This window comes from Protopterus annectens, chromosome 5.part0 (genome assembly GCF_019279795.1).
Source record: "Protopterus annectens isolate FY-2018-M chromosome 5.part0, PAN1.0, whole genome shotgun sequence".
NCBI lineage: Eukaryota > Metazoa > Chordata > Ceratodontiformes > Protopteridae > Protopterus > Protopterus annectens.
In genome coordinates, this window is record NC_056735.1 from 1,973,558,865 (window position 1) to 1,973,578,889 (window position 20,025).

The 20,025-nt window shown below is 40.0% G+C and overlaps 1 protein-coding gene across 1 annotated transcript in view; it reads left to right on the forward strand.

The window, feature by feature from the left end:
• DIS3 (DIS3 homolog, exosome endoribonuclease and 3'-5' exoribonuclease) overlaps positions 1–20,025 on the forward strand; it is a 1,475,941-nt gene that overhangs the window by 298,642 nt on the left and 1,157,274 nt on the right. The window contains exon 6 of the mRNA XM_044072053.1: positions 14,198–14,356. Coding sequence (XP_043927988.1) covers positions 14,198–14,356 — 159 coding nt within the window. The remainder of the gene's footprint in view (positions 1–14,197; positions 14,357–20,025) is intronic.

Here is a 20,025-nt window from a genome sequence, read left to right on the forward strand (position 1 = left end):
TTTGTTAGTAAATCTAGACTTAAAAGTGGCATACCTGCATATCCCAATAAGGGAATCTTGCAGAAGATACCTCCGCTTCAAAGCAGGTTTTTTGCATTACCAATTCTCTGCACTGCCCTTTGGCTTATCTACTGTGCCCAGTGTCTTTACAAAGTGTCTGGCACCAGTAATTGCATTCTGCAGACAAAGAAACATTCAAATTTATCCTTATCTGGACTATTGTCTCATTCAGGCAAAGGACAAGGACACTCTCCTTCAACATCTGGCATTTGTAAAAAGGCTTCTAGCATGCCTAGGCTACACCATAAACGAAAATAAATCACAACTGGTACCCTCTCAAATAATTACATTCCTGGGTGCAAGCTTGAATACAACTGCCCAGATGGTTTACCTCACGGCAGACAAACAAATACAATTGACAGCATACTTCAATCAAATGGCAACAAAAACCCAGTTAACTGCAAGACAAATTCTGCAGGCTTTGGGGTTCATGGCAACATGCATTCTTCTAATTCCATAAGCGAGACTGCATATGAGGAAACTTCAATGGTATCTAAAAAGTTTATGGAGTCAACATTGTAACAGCCTGGAAACAATGATTCCTCTCATTCCCTGCCTACAACAAGAGTTTCTTTGGTGGGCAAAGACATGTCACCTAAACAAGAGACTGTCATTCACACTATCCCCTCCCACCCAAACCCTAACTGCAGATGCATCAGAATATGCTTCGGGGGTCCACCTGGCAGGGAGATGCATTCAGGGCAAATGGAGCCCAAACCAAATGCATCTGCATATCAAACAGAAAGAAATGCTAGCTGTTCAGAATGCTCTGACAGCCTTCAAGGACTTACTTCATCCAGGACAACTATTGATAAAGAGGGACAACACCACAGTTATGTGGTACATAAACAATCAGGGGGGGGTACCCATTCATACCCCCTTTGCAGACTAGTCATGGCCTTGTGGAACACAGCCTTGACTTACCAAATACATCTTCAAGCTCAATTCCTGCCAGGAAAGCAAAATACTCTGGCAGACGACCTAAGCAGAAATGTTATGGACCCGCACGAATGGAAACTGGATCCACAAATCTTCAGCATGTTAACACAGAATTGGGGAAGCCCAGACATAGATCTATTTGCCTTTCCCCAAAACCATCAGTTGGACAAATACTGCACAAGAACTCATCATAAAAAAGCATGGAAAGTGGATGCTCTCTCCTTCAGCTGGAAAAACCTATCAGTCTGTGCCTTTCCCCCTTTGTCTCTACTCTCCAAGGTCTTACTAAAAGTCAGACAGGAAAAAACAAAAATGATTTTAATTGCCCCGGACTGGCCTCACCAACACTGGTACCCGATTCTAAGGAATATGTCACACCTTCCTTCATGGTACTTGCCTCAAACACCTCATCTACTGTCTCAGCAGAATTATCAAATGCTGCACACTCGGCTACAAACTCTGAATCCTGCAGCATGGTTAATCAACTAATTATTCAAAACACACCTCTCAGTAAACCTGTGATGGGTGTCATCTTGGAAGGCAGAAGGCCTAGTACTAGAAAATCTTATGCTGATAAATGGAAGAGATTCTGTGCTTGGAACCAAGTACACGGAATAGACACAGCAAGGGCTAATATTCCTCAGATTTTACAATACTTAACTGAGATGCATGGCAAGGGCCTATCTTTTTCTTCTATAAAAATCCATGCCTCTGCCATCTCGGCTCATTACAACACAGATCCTCCCCTCTTTTCTCATCCACTGCTAAAACAATATCTCAGAGGGGCCAAACATTTAAGGCCTCCCAGGAGAGCACCAACTTCTGCATGGGACCTCAATTTTGTACTGGAAAAACTCACCCTGCCTCCTTTTGAACCAGCGGCCACTGCTGATATAAAATGTTTCTTGGAAGACAGCTTTTCTTTTGGCAGTTACTTCAGCTAGAAGGGTTTTGGAACTACAGGCTCTCATGGCAGTGGAGCCTTTCATTCTATTCTACCCAGACAGGGTGGCCCTCAGGACCAACCCTTCCTTTATGCTTAAAGTGCTATCCAGTGTGGCTCTTAACCAAGACCATTCACCTGACAACTTTTTTCCCAAATTCGCAGAACAAGGGGGAGCGGATTCTGCATTCATTGGATGTACACAGACAACTACGATTCTACTTAAACTGGACAAAATCTCTAAAAGTCTGAGCAACTACTGGTAGCATTTGCAACAGGATCAGAGGGGAAGGCTATATCAAAGCAGACTATTTCTAACTGGATAAGCCACTGCATTCGTTTCTGTAATTTGCACCATGGTCAACCTGTGCCCAAGGGAATCTGATCCCATTCCACCAGGGCTGCCTCCACTTCAGCTGCTTTTCTCAGAGGGTTCCCAACCAAAGACATTCTAGAAGCTGCAACTTGGAGCTCTGTTCATACATTCACAAAGCATTACCATTTACCTCTCTTCTCTTAATCTAGGGCAGGCTTTGCCACTGCAGTCCTGCAGGGCCTTATAGCTGCTCCTAATGCTGTTTAGTTCCATCCTCACATCCATAGCTTTGGGATTCTACCCAAATTTAATGACTGCAACAGTGAAACACGAAGAACGTAGTACAGTTGTGTACACTTACCATAAATGTAGATGTTCAAGTGTATTCACTGTTGCAGTCCAGGTTACCCACCCGCCATCCCCCATTCTATACCCTTTCCTTCACGATACTCAAAAACCTTTGTGGTGTATTTGCTTTTAGTTAAAGGTAAATTTTATGTTTCTATAGTGCATTTACATATTTACAGGTTATTTATATATATTTTAGCTCCCCATTTGGGGGGCACCTGACATCTGGGGCAAGAAAAATTGATTAAAATGGCGTCGACTGCATGTTTTATACCCCTGACAACATAACGTCATGGAAGAGGAGACAGCAACCGATGCAGGACCCAAGACTTTGTTATTCAGGCCGACTGAGGGCAACCTGCCAGCAGATTACCCAAATGTAATGACTGCAACAGTGAATACATTTGAACATTTACATTTATGGTAAGTGTACACAACTGTACTTTACGACTGCTGAATCCTACACAAATGCACTCTATAAGCACTTACATGAGTGCATGGATCGTGCTATCCCAAACAGAACCAAGACGCTATCCTCCAAAAAAAGGAAGCCAATCTGGTGGTCCCCTGCCCTAAACAAACTCTACAACAGAAGGAAGAAACTGTTGCAGAAGAGAGTAAAATCCCATGAGTGGAGGAGCTCTTTGGTCAGCCTCAGTAAGAAGCTGAGATCCCATATAAGATCTTCTAAAGCTAGCTATGAAAACAAAATCGCCACTGATTCTAAGGGCAACAAAGCATTCTATAGCTATGTCAAGAATCTCAATGGCAACATCCAGATCTGCTCTGAGTTACAGCACAATGGCATGAAAATTACAGAACCAACTGATAATTGCCATCATCCTGGCAGATAGGTTCAGTGCTAACTTTACCCCCCTCTCACCCCCTAAAGGTGCCATATCTATAAAGGAAGAATGCAGAGTCCCTGTAATCACATCTATGTAGGTAAAAGCTGCACTCTCTAAAACCAAAAAAACAGCATCCATGGGACCGGACAACATTCCAGGCTGCATTTTACACAAACTTCTGAACTAACTGGCTCCCCACCTAAGCACCATGCTCAGTCATAGTCTCACGTCAGGCTTTGTGCCCACTGAATGGTGCATAGCAACAGTTATCCCACTCCACAAAGGGGGAGCCACCACTGATCCTGGGAACTATCGCCCTATTAGCCTGATGAGCCTGGTCTGCAAGGCCATAGAACGTATCATCATGGAACTCATAAACAAAGACATTGGTAACCTCCAAACTCTGGACCTACCCAGTTTGGGTTTGTGAAAGGCAGATCATGCCTTCTGAACCTGATCGACTTCTTTGTGAGGCAGTTGCCAAAGCTGTAGATGAGGGTAAGGTGGTTCACACAGCCTATCTTGTCCGCGCCAAGGCTTTCGACACCATCCCCCATTCTGGAATTATAGCTAAACTCACTAAACTAGGTATAAATCCCTACGTCACAAGATGGGTTGCCAACTGGCTCACTGACAGAACCCACACTGTAAAAGTTGCAGGCTCCAAATCAGACTTCAAACCAGTGTCAAGTGGAGTACCAAAGGGTTCAGCCCTGGGACCTCTCCTGTTTGGCATCTACTTCTTCGAAGTACAGGCCAACACAGAAGGCTTCTGGCTAATGAAGTTCGCAGATCACTGCAAACTAGGCGCCATAGTCGAGTCCCCAAATGATGTGGACATCCTACAGAAGGGCCTCACTGAGACAGATGTCTGGTGTTAGAGGCATGGTCTCAAGCTGAATGCCAAAAAGTACATTGTCATCCCCTTTGGTAAAAACTCTGTACCCGTGAACTACCACATAAACAGCAGTCTACTTAATGCCGAATGTATGATGAGACCTTGGGTCCTAGGTAGACAGTAGTCTCTCCTTTGATAATCACATTGCCACAGTAGTCAGGAAATCCTTCTATGTGGCACACCTCATTACAAAAGGATTCTCATCCAGGAAAAAAAGAGGTCATTGTTCCCCTCTACTCGGCACTCAGACCCATTATAGAGTACAATGCCCCTTTTGGACTGTACCTCACAAGACATCTGCAGCAGCTGGAAAGCCCACAGACGTATCTCAGAAAGAGGATTACTGGCCTCAAACAGATGCCCTACACTGACCGTCTCTTACTCCAGCTTTACTCTGTAGCATATCTCCTACTCCAAGGAGATCTCTACCTAACATAAAGCTTTGTTAAACCCAGAGCTGTTGGATATGCTACACCTAAAGAAATCCCAATCCGTCTGAGCTACACACACAAGGGACCTAAACCGTGTCACCACAATAAACAGGACATGTTGGAGAGATAGATTCCTGTCCCAGAGACTTCCTATACTCTGGAACAAGCTACCTATCTATGTCAAGGAAAGTTCCTCATTAGCAAAAATCTTGATGAGTCGATGGGAAATAGGAAATACACCCCGGGGATCACTTCTGTGGCTCTGCTTGACAGGGGCACAGGAAATTAACTTTCTTGGGTGGCGTAAGCCAGGGAGCCTTGTTGGCTAGGCTTACTTAGGCCTTTGGGCCGATAGCCTAGTACCTACCTATGAACCTATATTCAAAATGAAACGCTGTACAACAATGGCCAATGAAGTAAAGTTCTCTTGGAGAATAGGTAGTTTGTTTAAATGATATAGAACTTTTAAAGATGCAACATATATAGCACAAATTTCCAGTACTTCAGTTAAATTCACCTACAAGATATTCACGCTGTGAATGCAGTTACACTTTAGCGAAATGATGGCTCCAAAGTATCCAGTCTTATGATGGCTCCAAAGTGTCCAGTCTTTTTAGTCTGATATACAAAGTATCCACACTGAAGATGTAGTAGCTGCTGTGTGACTGTGATGAACTGTGATAACCGCTTAACCAGTCTAACAGATCAAATAAGAGCTTCTAGCTTTAATGACAGTTAAAATCCTTTTATTGTAGAAAAAGTTAAAATCTTCATGTCAAGTTAAAATCTTAATGTAGAATAAATCAGTCCCTCTGTATTCCAAACGATTAGTGCTTTCAGTATCTTCATCAGATCATAGAGATTGAGACTAGAAGTTCCTTTTTATAGTGCTTACTTCCTTTACTGTTGGGACAATCGTTCCGTCATCAGACTGTCAATCAGCTGTTTAAACGCACCAATCCTGACATTAAAGATGTATTTCTTCTTTGTCCTTGGATGTTCAGAGTCGTTATTACAGTCCGTCAGTGGGCATGCTGTGCAGTGGCCACACTTGAACGTGCCTTTATGTCCAACGATTTTATGCTTGCTAAACCCATCCTTTGTGCAAAGTAACCTCTTCAAATTTTTCTTATTCTTGTAGCCAAAGCATGGTGTTTCACCTACAATGTCTTTTAGTTTGGCATCCTTAGTGAGGATTGGCCAAAACTGCCTTATTATAGATTTAACTTGTGTGTTGTCTGTGCTGTAGGTTAACATCACTCTGCTAGTTCTGTCTTCTGTCTTGTTTTTCGTTGAGAGAACCTCTTGAACATTCACATCTTTTTCATTATAGCCTCTATTTCTTAGGTTTTGTTGTAGAAACAAAATTTCCTTTTCTCGTCTCATCTTTGCTACATCTTTTATGTATTCTCTGTGTTTCATTTCGCATAATATTTTAGTGACATGTTTAGGATGCATGCTGCTTTTCAACAAATAATGATTTCTCCATGTATTTTTTCGATGTAATTCGGTTTCCAACATGTTATTGTTAAGAATAACATTCACATCCAAAAATGCAACTTGATTATGAGAGTGTTCTGCTCTAAAGCTTAAAAAAGAGGTAGTCCTATTTAGATATTGATGGAATGATTCGAATTGTGGTACTGTTTCTTCCCATAAAATAAAAAGATCATCCACAAATCGACCATAAAATTTGATGCATTCATACCATGGATTATTTGAATTCAATACATGCTCCAACTCCCAGTCTACAAGCACAAGATTTGAGTAGCTGTTTGCACAGGGGGTGCCCATGGCTGCCCCCCATTTTTGCCAATAGATTGATGTACCATACACAAAATAATTATTTTCTGGTATTAAATCTAATAATGCACAAATCCTACTGGTTTCATTAACAGCTTTTTTTTTTGTGGCTTAAGATCTTTCTTACAGCTTCTACGCCTGCTTCGTTGGGAATGGAAGTGAATAAACTATTCATATCCAGGGTGGTCACAAGTAGGTGGTCATAATCCGTGATGTTATTCATGGTTTGATTTATCTTTCTTAAGACGTCATCATTATCTTGCAGAACTGTATCAAAAGATTTTAAAATAGTTCTCAGTTCTTTCTCCACAAATAGTGACATTGTTTCTGTCACCCACCCTTGTTCTGCTACTGTAGGCCGTAGTGGAGGGTTATGAAGGTCCTTATGAATCTTAGGAACTCCATTTATATTCGGAACAGTGGGTTTTGTGATATTCAAAAAATTGTAAAGGTCCAGATCTACTTGGCCTTCAGTCAACATATCCTGAAGTAAGGAAGACACTTTGTATAGTTCGATTCAACTGGATTGGTGTAACTCTATAATATGTGTTCTCATCTTGTAACATAGTGGTCATTTTCTTCTTATACCAGTTGGTATCCATAACCACTATAGTACCTCCTTTGTCTGCTGGTTTGATTACGACATTCTCATTTTGTTGTAAGTTGCATAATGCTTGTCTTTCTTCATACGTAATGTTTCTATAATGTTTAGTATGCGTGTCCATTCTTAATTTCTCCACAGCATTATTACACAGCTGCATGAATAGTTCCGCAGCAGGATGGGCTGCAGGTACAAATGTACTTGGTTTCCTTAAGGTTCTAACTTCTGTGTTTGTGCCTTAAATATTTGTTAATGTCACATTACGTCCAAAGTGCTTTATGTCTATAACAAGTTCATTCAGATCGGATCTTAAAGAGGGTATGAAAGTTAACCCCTTCTGTAAAACAGAAGTTTCTGCTTGGGTCAATTCATATTGAGAAATATTCACCACTATAGAACTGTTTAATTCAGTATTTTCTTTCTTTTTCTGTCTTGACTGTGAGTTTGTGGGTTCTTGTAACTGGTTTGATTCAGAAATAACAGAAGTTGTGTGGTGATGGGGAGAAATGTACTCCCTTTCTTGGGAACGGTTCCTGTTTCTGAGGATGTTTCAACAATCCTATTTGATGTAGTGGCCACAGGTATCCCTGTAATATTGGTAGATGCATTCAATATGCCAGATGTTTGCTCCTCAGTCCCATTATGGTTTCTAGACACAGATGTGTCATTCCTAATGGATGCAGGATGTCTGGTGCTAGGGTTAAAGTGATTAGTAGTAGACCTTATTTCCTCCCTGAGCCATTCAAGGATCCACCCTTGTTTGAAATTGCTAATGTCTCTATTTAGTTTTTTTATTTTCTGATCTTTTATTTTTGATTCATACCTATGAACCAGCAGAAAAAACACTGGAAGCATGAGCCACAAAGCATCATAGAAAATTATGAAGTCTACATCACGTGGGATCACCCATTATCAGCAATTCAAAAGATGGGAGAAAAACAAATATAGTGGTCTGTGAAAAGAAGACAAAAGTAGCATTGATCATTGAAATTGCTACACTCAGTGACTACATTGTCTTCTGTACAGGGAGACACAAGGTCGTAAAATATCAGGATTTGCAGACAGAAATGAGAGGAATGTGGAAGAAAGATTCCCAGACAGTTCCAGTAGTAGTAGGAGCAGTGGGTCTTATAAAAAAGAATCTACAATCGTATTTAGATACCTTGCTGATACATGTAACTCAGTACGAATTAAAGGAGTCTTTACTGGGCACATTGCGGGTGCTGCAAAGAGCACTTCTGGCTGACATCAAAGATTGAAACGGTACTAATTTCAGGAACTTTAATCATACTTTGACTTAGGAATGGGGTCCATTTCTGTCACAGTATTAGAAACTCAAAAGATTTGGAGAAATTAAAAAGTGAGGTGCCTGTGGCTTAATGACTTGTGTATGGATGATTTGGTGGATTCTGGCTCCAGATAAGCCTAGTTAGAAGGGCATGAGTATATCTTACAATGGAATCCCCTAGAATGAGAGTCCTAGGTATATAACAAAACAATACAACCATTTGGATTACAGTGTTGTTTATTTAATACTGGAGATATATATTTTTACATACACTTTTTATGCATATTTTTAATGTTTCATTATATGTATTTTCTGTGTGTGTGTGTTTATATATATATATATATATATATATATATATATATATATATACACACACACACACACACATTTGCATATTTATATATTTTTTTACTTACACTAGTACCTTTCCAATGTTTTTCGTTTATTCAGCATTGATCATATTGTTATTTGCTTAATTTATCATTTAATAGATCATGTGATTCTAATTAATTGGGTTTGCATCTTGGGAGGATGTATATAAATGTATGTTTTCTGTTGTTACTTTTGTCTGAAGAAGTGCAGGTACTATCCTGTACGAAAGTGCTTGCTTTTTTCTGTTTGAGTGCCACCCTGTCCTGTGCCATTTTTTGCCTTTCTTCAGTCCTGGGTAACTTTCGCTTGCTGTAAGGGCTTAGTGTTTGGGGGGGTCATTTGAGAGTGACAGTATGTGTGGTGGTGTTTTTTTTTTCCCTGAATGCCTTTGGGCTTGCTGAGGCATAGATCTGATATTGGATGATCTAGGCAATCATTTTTGTTTAGGAAGATTACTTTAAGTGACTCTGCATACGTTAGTCTATGTATGTTGTGTACTATGTGAGGGTGGTGTTGTGTACTTGGTTTCGATAACCTGATATGCACGTGTATGCGAGAGTTTAGCCTCCAGTGTCATTGTGTAAGTACACCTCTTGCATACTGTGCTTGATTCTTTAAGGAGTAAGTGGTTGTCAGTAATTACTACATTGTCTCAAGATACTCCTCTACCAAGCTGGCTACAGAGAACTTAGGAAATTGCCTTTCTATACTGTCCAATCCTTTGATTTGTGAGCTGCATTAGGGTGGTGTATTGAGGTTAGAAAGCTATTAAGGGTGCTTTATCAGAGCAGATTATACCCAGCATTATTAAATTGTACTAACTTAAATGTTTACACAATACTGAATTTAACTAAATCTGTCGATATTGCCACTTGACTCCCAACTAACTGCCCTAAGCTTATTGGCGCACAAGGTGTTTGCTGCTGTACAGATTAAAGTTGTATGAACTGTTCTTTCTAGATGTTTGCTACTGTATAGGGCAGTGCTAACCCCTGCAAACACACACAATTTACAGCAGCACAGAAAACTAACTAATGAGCCTTCTGGCCAATAAAATGCTTACTCTACGAGTCCTTTTGTGTACTCAGATAGACCAGGCAAACATCTCCTGCCACATCACATGATGAATAAACCTAACCTTCCTAATGTAAAAACACAGTGGAAGAGAACCACAAGTGCAATTCTGTCACATACCACATAAACATTTTGCAGGAAATCTCATGCTGAAGGCAATTTCAAGACGTTCTTAAAGCAACAGTGATAAAAAGAGAATTTTTTTTTTTTTTACAAAAAAAAAAAATCAGTGGAATACATACACAAAAGTAGGAAACAGTAGCAATCACTCAGAATAACTTAATTGCCTTGGATGGCACTGGATACAAGTAAAATTAGGACTCAAAGTTTTGCTGAGCTCATAGAAAATGAGCAGGAAGTAGTATGTAGTAAAGGAGGTTTTACTCGAGCAATATAGATTTGGTGGTTGAGCACTCAGTATCATGATTCTGTGGAAAACAGTGGGTGGGAAGAGTACATAAATAGCTTATAGAACAGTCTACAACAATGAAAGAGGGGAGGGAGTGACTTTTAGAAATCAGATTATCATAGGGGTTAGAGGCCAGAGACACAGCCTTAGTATAAAACTGCATCAGCAAAAAGGTGGAAGGGCCTAAGAAGAACAAGCAGGCTGGCTAGAAAGAAAAACGTACAGTCAAATTAAGGCAGTACTGGAGCTCTATCCGTAACTTTTAACTTAATGTGTTAGTGGGAGATGGGGCAAACACAGAATGCAACTTTAAAGCAAGTAAAAGATGAGCAGAATAGAAAAGCACTGAAACAAACTATAGCATAGAAAATTCTTTCACTATTTACCTTCTGCTAGAGTTTAAGGCACCAGACTATGTTGAAATTTACCAGTAACATTGTTTGCTTTACTAAGGCCCAAAATGTCACAGGAGTATCACATGTATGTCTTCAAATTGTCTCTTTATGAATTGCTTATCTAATTTGTCTTCCCAGTCTTTTTTGACCTCTTATGATTTATGTTTGTAGTTATCGTGCAGTATTTTATATGCTGTACTAATTTCTTTAACAGCAGCTGCTGTTCTATATTCAGCTAAAAACTCAACCAGTGCAAGTCTTTCATTTAAGATTCTCAGCAAAACACAATTAATCTCTGTGGTATCCCCAAAGTCTCAAAACAACCCACTAATGTGTAGTGGGTCCAAAAACAAAACGGTGTAAGAAACTTCTCTGTGTGGAAGATTTTCAGTCCATATATTTCTAGTTAATCACTGTATATTTGTAGTGGGTCCAAAAACAAAACAGTTTAAGAGTGGAAGATTTTTAGTCCATATATTTCTAGTTAATCACTGTGTACACAGACCTGAAGAAGTCTAGAAGGACGAAAGCGATCTTTAACAATAGATTATGAAAATAGAAATTGGTTTTTACATGCAAAATGTATATGTATATATTTATATATATTTTTTGATTGCCAAATTAACTAAGGTTGATATATTTCCAGCCATGTAGTATATTGTCTTGGATAAAATCACAGACTTAATAATCTGGTTAAATAAGAGGTATCACATCATTATAAATTTTATTTAAAGTACATAAGGGTTATATATTATTATGACCGCTACTAAGTAGGGCAGGACCAGCTCAAATGTCACACTGATGGGGGAAGGGATGTGAATTTAACATGTGTACCAATAACACTTTGTTTTACAGCACAATAAACCACTCCCATGCCTGATAAAAAGTGTATATATATTTAGAAAGCTTGTGAGGAAATTATTACTGTTTTTTTGTTTTACTTGGTTCGCTTGTCTGTGTACTTAATAAAGGATTTTCGACTGGAAACGGACTGCATGCCTTGCTTGGATTACTTTTGAATACTTAGTAATGCTGTACAGTTACATATTTTCAATTATTTTTTGTTTTGTTTTGACTTAAGACAAGTTTAGGTTCGCTACTTCTACTACTATTGTCTGATCTGATTAATATACAGTGATTAACTAAAAATGTATGGACTGAAAATCTTCCACACAGAGAAGTTTCTTGCACTGTTTTTTTTTTTTTCCATTTAAGATTCTCCTATCCCCTTCTCTTTGCCTATGCTCTGTTGTCAATTCTTGATAGGGAGTGCAGTCTCTAGCCTGCATTCCAAATGTGTTCTGGGCTTCTTCCCATTCTATTAACTTTCCATTTCTAATTATTTGTTCCCAGTGCCTTGGTTCCTTTGCCAGATTCCCCCCAATAAATTCCATCCGTCTCTTTCTTATTCTGTGTACCCCTAATTGCAGTCATCCCTATCGGCCGAATTTTAACTCCTGTAGTGCCTTGGTTTTAAGTATACTTTCTGCTGCATTATGACTATAATATTCTATATGACTGTTATTCTCCTTAAGGAGCTGCATCCAAAATCCCACATTTCCTTATTTCTTGTATTACCCCCTGCGTCATCATCATCATCTCTTTCCACTTTGAATTGTAGTTTTCTATTTCTGCTGTGTAGAACAGCCTTGACTGTGTAGCTCTAAAATATCCATTGAAATCACTAAAATATCCTTTCAAATCAGGTAATCCTAAATTTCCTTGTTCTGTTGGAAGGATCAACTTATCCCACTTGACTCTTGCCCTGTTCCCCACCTAGGTAAAATCCTTCAAGTCTTTATTAATATCAGTATCTACAACTTCTTATCTGGTTGGTAAAAAAAAGTGCATGGCCCATATGTAAAACTGAAGGGACTGAAAACATTTTTACTGCTTATAACTTGCTACCCATATCCATAGTCTTCCAGTTTCTCAGTTTTTGTATTATCTTTTTAGTCTCTTCCCACATATTCTCAGCTGACATAACAGAATACTTTTTAACCCATACTCCTAAGTACTTCATTTTATCATGTCCCCATAAATATGGGTATTGCTGAACCAGTTCACATGTGGGTACATATTTTACAGCTATAGTCTTTGTTGAATTGTAGGGATTTTAACTGAATGTTACACTGTTTTGTTACACTGATCCAGCGGTAGAATCAAAATCCTTTGGAATGAGAAACTATTAGAGGAATTTAAATTTGCCTAAATGTCTGATGACAAGAGGTAGATCCTTATGAAAGAGATGATGAGTAAGGAAATCAAAGAATCGATATAGCACCAAAAGGTGGGTAAAACACCAAAACAGGATGGTATTTCAGTTGTGATATGGAATATAAATTAGGAAATTATAGTCAGTGTGTGGTGCAAAACATGTAATGATATTGTACAGGGAGGTAAAGTTTCAAAAGCATGGAAGGAGACAATAATAGTAGTCCTGCCTAAGAAAGGAAAACATAGCTCTGTCCCTGGATCATATGGGCAGATTTCCATTAGCCTTGATTATTAAGTTTTCTTAACTGTTATGGCTATTAGATTAGCAAGAGTACTACCTTGCCTTATCAGTGTGGATTTGTAGCTGAAAGGCAAACTTTTAATAGTATTAGTAGGACATGTATGCTACAGAAGGATGCAGAGAGCAAACTAAGAACAACATTAATGCTAGTAGGTTTAGATTCATGAAAAGCTTTTGACAAGGTCAGTTAGAAGTTTCTAGAAATTTCTTTGTTGTCTTTTAACCTCCCATGTAAATGGATCACAGTGCTTTTTACTTGAACCACTGCTGTAGTGTGGATTTTAAAGTGTGGGTATTTCCTGTCTAACAATTTTAAACTGCCATCAGGCACTAGAAAAGGCTTCTGATTTTTCACACCGTCTATGTATTTGTTCTATAAGTAGAACCACTGGTAAAAAGCTTAAGAGGTTCAGAATATACAAGGTTATCACTAGGGTCACAAAAGTGGGATAATATCTTTGTTTTCAGATGACATAATAGTTTACATCACAAACCCTGAAAGGGACCTAAATAAAATTTTCAAAAAACAGAAGGGATGTAATAAACTTACAAGGACATAAGATCATTGGTCTGCATATAGGTGTATGATTCTGTGGTTGGTGTTGTCATAATGTGCTAGATATTCTATGCTTGTTGATGATTTGATTCAAATGTGTTATCAGTTTTTTAAAGGATTACTATTTATCATTTGATTGAGTATGGCATTGATTAGATTAATGGGTGTTTTGTGTGTGTGAGAATACATAAATATCTCAGTATTTTATATACTTTTGCGAACATGCACGCACAGATGTAAACAGGCATTTATTTTGTAAGACATTTACCACATAGCCATGACTTCGTAATATTAGTCTGAAAAGAGTATCCATCAACTTTGTTTTATAATATTTAGGTTTTCATTAGAGCCTACAGAGTGAGTTTTTCTTGTTAATTAATGTTTTTGTGTAATCTCAGGTCCTTGTCCAGGGGCTGATTAATTTAAATCGAGCAGTTCATGAAGATATTGTGGCAGTGCAGTTGCTTCCAAAAGACCAGTGGGTAGCACCATCATCTGTGGTCCTTCAAGATGAAGGGCCAGCCGAAGATGAGGATGAAGAAGAGAAAGAAAACATTGTAAGGAACAACTTTTGTTTTCCAGATTTCAGAATTTGAGATTAAGTGAATATTTAGAAATATTTATTCTGATTTTATTACTCTGTATATAGGAATTTTGTATCGTTTGTCGGAATGTCTTTCCTGGTTAATTTTGTTAATTATTTCAACCGGAAGAAGCCGAAAGACACAACATTTCAACCTTAAAATGTGTTTTGAAAAAAAAAAAAAAACTCCTGCAGATGTTATCTGCTGGGTATTGTTTTTGAATGATTTCTTTTTTATGTTATTCTGTAGTTGACTCCTTAGTACCAAGAGTATTATGTATGTATTTAGTTCAGTGTGTCTTCATTTTCAGTGTGATAACTTTTACTGAATTGGCCATCACCACCACCGACCAAGAGCAACCAGCTAGTAACAGACTGATCTAATTGTGTTACTGAACAAGTGTTCTCTGTTCATTTGTTAGGAGTAAGTAGAATGAAATGGATCATAATTGCTGTGTTATACTGCCATTAGACTTCAGAAAGCACATATAAAAGATAAAGTGACTTTAGGCAGCAGCATCTGTGTGCTACACAGTGTGTATGTGTGTGTGTGTGTGTGTGTGTGTGTGTGTGTGTGTGTGTGTATATATATATATATATATATATATATATATATGGTTCTAGGTTATAACACCGACAGCACACAACAACGACATCACCGACACCACATCATCGACAGTTCACAAACACGACACCGCACACACTCAACACATCATCACAACAACCAATAAACAAAACAAATTCCCCGACCAAAAACCACACACACAACACAAGCACACCTAAATCCTAACAAACAAACACTAAACCTTACATACGCAACTATCCACAACCCTAACCCTAAGGTCCGTCACTATCGCACACTAACCTAACCCGCGCCCTAACCCTAACTCACTTAACTCGCCCCTAACCCAAAAAAATTCACTACTGCACCCTTACCTAACCCGCGCCCTAACCCTAACTCACTTAACCCGCCCCTAACCCAAAACATTCACTACTGCACCCTTACCTAACCCGCGCCCTAACCCTAACTCACTTAACCCACCCCTACCCCTACAGACCGTCAACATCGCACACTTACCTTACTCACACCCTAACGTCCATCACTACCGCATCCTTACACATCCTTTCCCCATCTCGGTGTTCTCCGCGTCGGTGTTTTCATCCGTCGATCTTCTGGCGTCAGTGATTTCGCTGTCGGTCTTCTCATCTGTCGACGTTGTAACCTAGACCCATATATATATATATATATATATATATATATATATATATATATATATATATATATACACATATACACACACATTTGTAAATACTTGCTAGGCTATTGATCTGTGTGTTTCTTATTTATTGATTTATTTTTATTTATCTTTGTTGACCAGTTTAGACCCATTAGGCTAATAGCCTCTTTTCAGAAACGTGAAGTGGTATTTGTACTACTAGGGGATATTTTGCCCGGGCATTCGGGGATCTTCCTCTACTCTTTTCTATGGGTGGTGTGGGATCTTGTACATCCACCTGAGCTATTGCCAACTCATCCAGATGGAGCTTTGGTTTAATGTCTCATCCGAAAGATGGCGGACTCAGAGGCATGCAGCATCTTCCTTATACTATACTACAGTGTCAGCATTCAATCTACCTGGTGTGGGAATAGAACCTACAGCCTTCTGAGCCAAAGGAAAGAGTGCTACCTGTTGCACCACTGACAGTAATTTAAAAAGCCTAGTTTTACATTCCCATGGTAGTTTTTTTTTTAGATGAGGGCAGAACAAAGATATGTTGAGACATTTACTTATTGCCCTTGTCCATGAGGGACATGGGTGCTGAACTGGGTATTTATTTGCTATTTCCCATCCATTTGACCAAATTGCATGCAAATAAATTGAGTACATTGCTTTATGTGGAGTGGAAGACTGTTCCAAAGAAGTGGTATTTAGTTTGATGTATACCTATCCCTCCAACATGTCTTATTTATGTTGCAAAAGAGATTGGGACCTTGCAGGTAGATGTTCATACTACTATTGGAAATGTGAATGTGTAGGATCCTGATTAATTTGAACTGTCTTGCTTGTAGGTTATCTATTGGTCTGATGACACCCCCACCTTTGTGCAAGGGAATGACTGTTGCTGTTCTCCATTTATCCAGCACAAAGCCTGTTTGGAGGCTGATATTGAATAGCCTGTGTAGTTGGTTTGACAATCCCCGCTTCAGACTGACCATTAAGCAGCCTTGTGCGTTTTCCAGTTCCATAGAAGTAGTGTAGTGCCTTGAGGATTTGTTCTTAAGAGATTTGGGGTATGTGCTCTGGGAATATAGGAAGTTAGTGGATCTAGCTTGTCTGTCAGTAGGTTGTGTATGTCCTCTTGGCCTATGTAATATTGTTTACTATTGACTCTGTTCAGTGCTGGGAATTTTTTCTGAAGTTTCTAACATGGTTAAAGAAAGCTTTGTGGTTTTAGTTCACCTGGGTGGTTATTTTTATCTCGCATCTGGCTTTGATTTGATCAGAGTCCAGAGTACCCTGTTAACTTAAGCAAGATTGTTTTTGGCTTCATGAGAGTTAACTCACTGCACACAAAATACGTTTTTTATTATAGAACCTTTTTATATTTGTGTTTCACCGTAGTTTTAATTTGGCATTGTATTTACTTCAAAGGGGATTTACCACATCAATGTAACTATTTACACATGCACATAATTTGGCAGTAAAGGATTCTTTATAAGCAATGGGTACATCAAGTTTTGAGGGGATATTGTATTTGGCCAGGTTATCACCCAATTTTAGTAGATTAGCCTTAACAAGATCTCTGAACACTGAGATATTGGAAGAAGCTTCTGGCTTCAGTCTTGTGGTAAATATGATTGATGTGTGGTCCAATGTAACCAGGGAAGAGTTTCAATTAGAGTGGAGCAAAGATGTCCCAAATTGGTTAGGACCAAGTACAGGATTGTATCACTCCTGGTTAGGGTGCAGACTGACTGGTCCAAAGACTTTATATTGATGAAATCCATGTCCAGAAATGTATATGCATACATGTTTTGAGGATGATTATCTCCCATTTGGTGGGAGAGGTAGTTGAAATTACCTAGAAGAATGGTGTTTGGCTTAATGCATAGGGTCTCCATACTATTTAGGTAGAAGAAATGAGCTTAGGAGAACATAGAAGGGGTCCAGTAATTAGATTGAATATAATGAGGTATTTTGTTGATAGTAAATTCAACGTAGAGAAGTTCCAGGTCATTATGTTGATGTGCATGTTTTAAAGAAATGGAGATGCTGCCACCTTTATTATCTTCATCTACAAAAATAGGCCTTAAAGATGCCCTGCAGTGATAAACTGCTCTTAGTGTTGAAACAGGTCTCCAAGACAATACAGATATCAATGTGATGTCCTTCAAGGATGCATCTGCAGTCATCACATATGGGTTGTCCTGCCTCAGGCAGCCCTTCGGTCGGCCGGATTCCAAAGTCTGGGTCTGGCCTCGGCTGATGTCGCACTTTCCCCGACGTCAGAGCGTCTGGGGTATAAAAGCATCAGCCGACACCATTTTCCCCAGTCTTTCTTGCCGCATGGTGCCCGAAGCAGAAGCAGTTCGCAAGTGCCGGTCGGCCAGCTCCTGTGATTCAGCTACCGAAGACTTCGAAAAAGCTAAGTACCCCGTTGGGGACTCTTTCTTGCCTCAGCTGATGTCAGATAAAGTTAATAATTGTTTAACTTGTGGGAAACAAATACCTCATAAGGATTTCCACTCTTACTGCCTCCCCTGCCTAGGCCCAGACCACGACATCTCGGCCTGTTCAGCCTGTGCTTCCTTCAACCGACGAACTCTTAGACGTCGGTCGGAGTTTGCAGAGGAATTCTTTGGGGCTAGTTTTGCTTACAAGATGCCGTCGGAGACTCCGACTTCGCATTTAGTTAAGAAACGGAAGGACAAGGACCGACACACGCAGGCCGCGGTTTCGGCTGAAACCACAGTCAGGCCTACCGCGAGTGTCTTGGCTGAAACAGAGTCCTTGGTACTTCCGATTACCGAAACCGCGCAACCGACTACCTCGGCCCCGGAGGCCCCGGCCGAGTCGGTTATTGAATTACCTACTGAAACTGGTGTCCAGGAACCTTCCGACACCATTCCTTTAGACAAATCTACTCCTGCACGTGGTGCAGCCAGACCTCCTGCATCCATGTCCATTAAGGCTTTCTCTAGGGCCAAAGCTGCTAAACTTTCTAAAGCTTTGCCTCCCAAGGTTACCTCTCAGAGACCCTCTACTGGCTCACAGATTCTTAGCTTAGCAGAGGATCTTATCTCCTTAATTAGAGGTTCTCAACCTCATCCGGACAGGGGCTCGCAACCACCTCCAGACAAAAGACTCAGGGTTGAGCCCTCTGACCCCCAATCAGATGAGTCCTCTGATGGCTCTACTCTGTCAGACCACCAGGAGGAGGCTTATTCGGCCTACGAGGATTCTGATGCTGAAGAAATCTATTCCCTCGGCCTCCCCTCCTGAAGAGTTTTCCTTTGGAGAGACACTACATATGAGAGAGCATTTTCAATGGCAGGGTCAGGAATTCCCTGATTCTAGAAAGAGATTAAGGACCTTTTTACATTTGCCTCAGCATAGGCCTTTAGCTATACCTCCTGTTTTGAATGTCATTGATGATGTGTACTCTGATGCTAGTACAACCCCTGACTCTCTCCCTCCGGCTCCTGCCAAACCTGATAGGTACTACAGGGTCCCGGACACACATTTTCACCTGTACAAGGCCCACTCTGCTGATCCAGAAACTATTTCCCAGGGCCCAAAAGGGGTTGCAGCTGCCACTGCTAGAAATCCTCTACCCTCTGAAAGGGAGTCCAGAGCTTTAGAGAGATGGGATAAAAAGGTGTATACTTCTGCAACTCTTTCCATGAGGGCATTAAATTGTCAATTTCATATGATATACAGTACCAAGAGTATTTGTTAGATGAATTGCATAAGAAACTGTCTTCATCTGAACCCCTTGGTCGCAAATCCCTTCAGGATCTGGTACATAACTCCCAGCAGGTTAGTAACCATTTCTTGCAGTGTGGTTATGATGCATTGGAAGCTTCATGTAGGTCAGCTATGACAGGTGCAGTCATACGTAGGCATGCCTGGCTGAAGGAACAATCTCTGCCAGACCATGTTAAAGCTAAGCTTTTGGATGCTCCTCTGGAAAAGCAAAAAATTATTTGGTTCCACGGCTCAGGAGGTCTTAAAGAAATTTGAAGAAAAGGCAAAATCTGTGCAAACAGTCAAAGATTTTCTGCAAGTCCAACCACCGAGATTCAGCAGAAATTGGTCTACTAAGAATTGGTCCTTTCTGGACTCAGACAGATCTCAGAGAGGCAGGAATAGGCGTGCCAGAGGTAGAGGGCAAGCTAGAGGCTCCTACAGAGGCCGTCAGTGGCAGCCTCCCAACCAGAGAGGTAGTGCAGGAACTACAACTGCTACACCAGGACAGACTCAATGACTTTGTTTTGACTCCGCCGACCAGGGCTCAATTAGAAGCACCTTTGGGCAGAAAGCTTTCTTTATTTTCAAAAAATTGGCACAGCATTACAAGGGACTCATGGACACTGCAAATAATAGACAAAGGATACAGGTTCCATTTCCACACATTGCC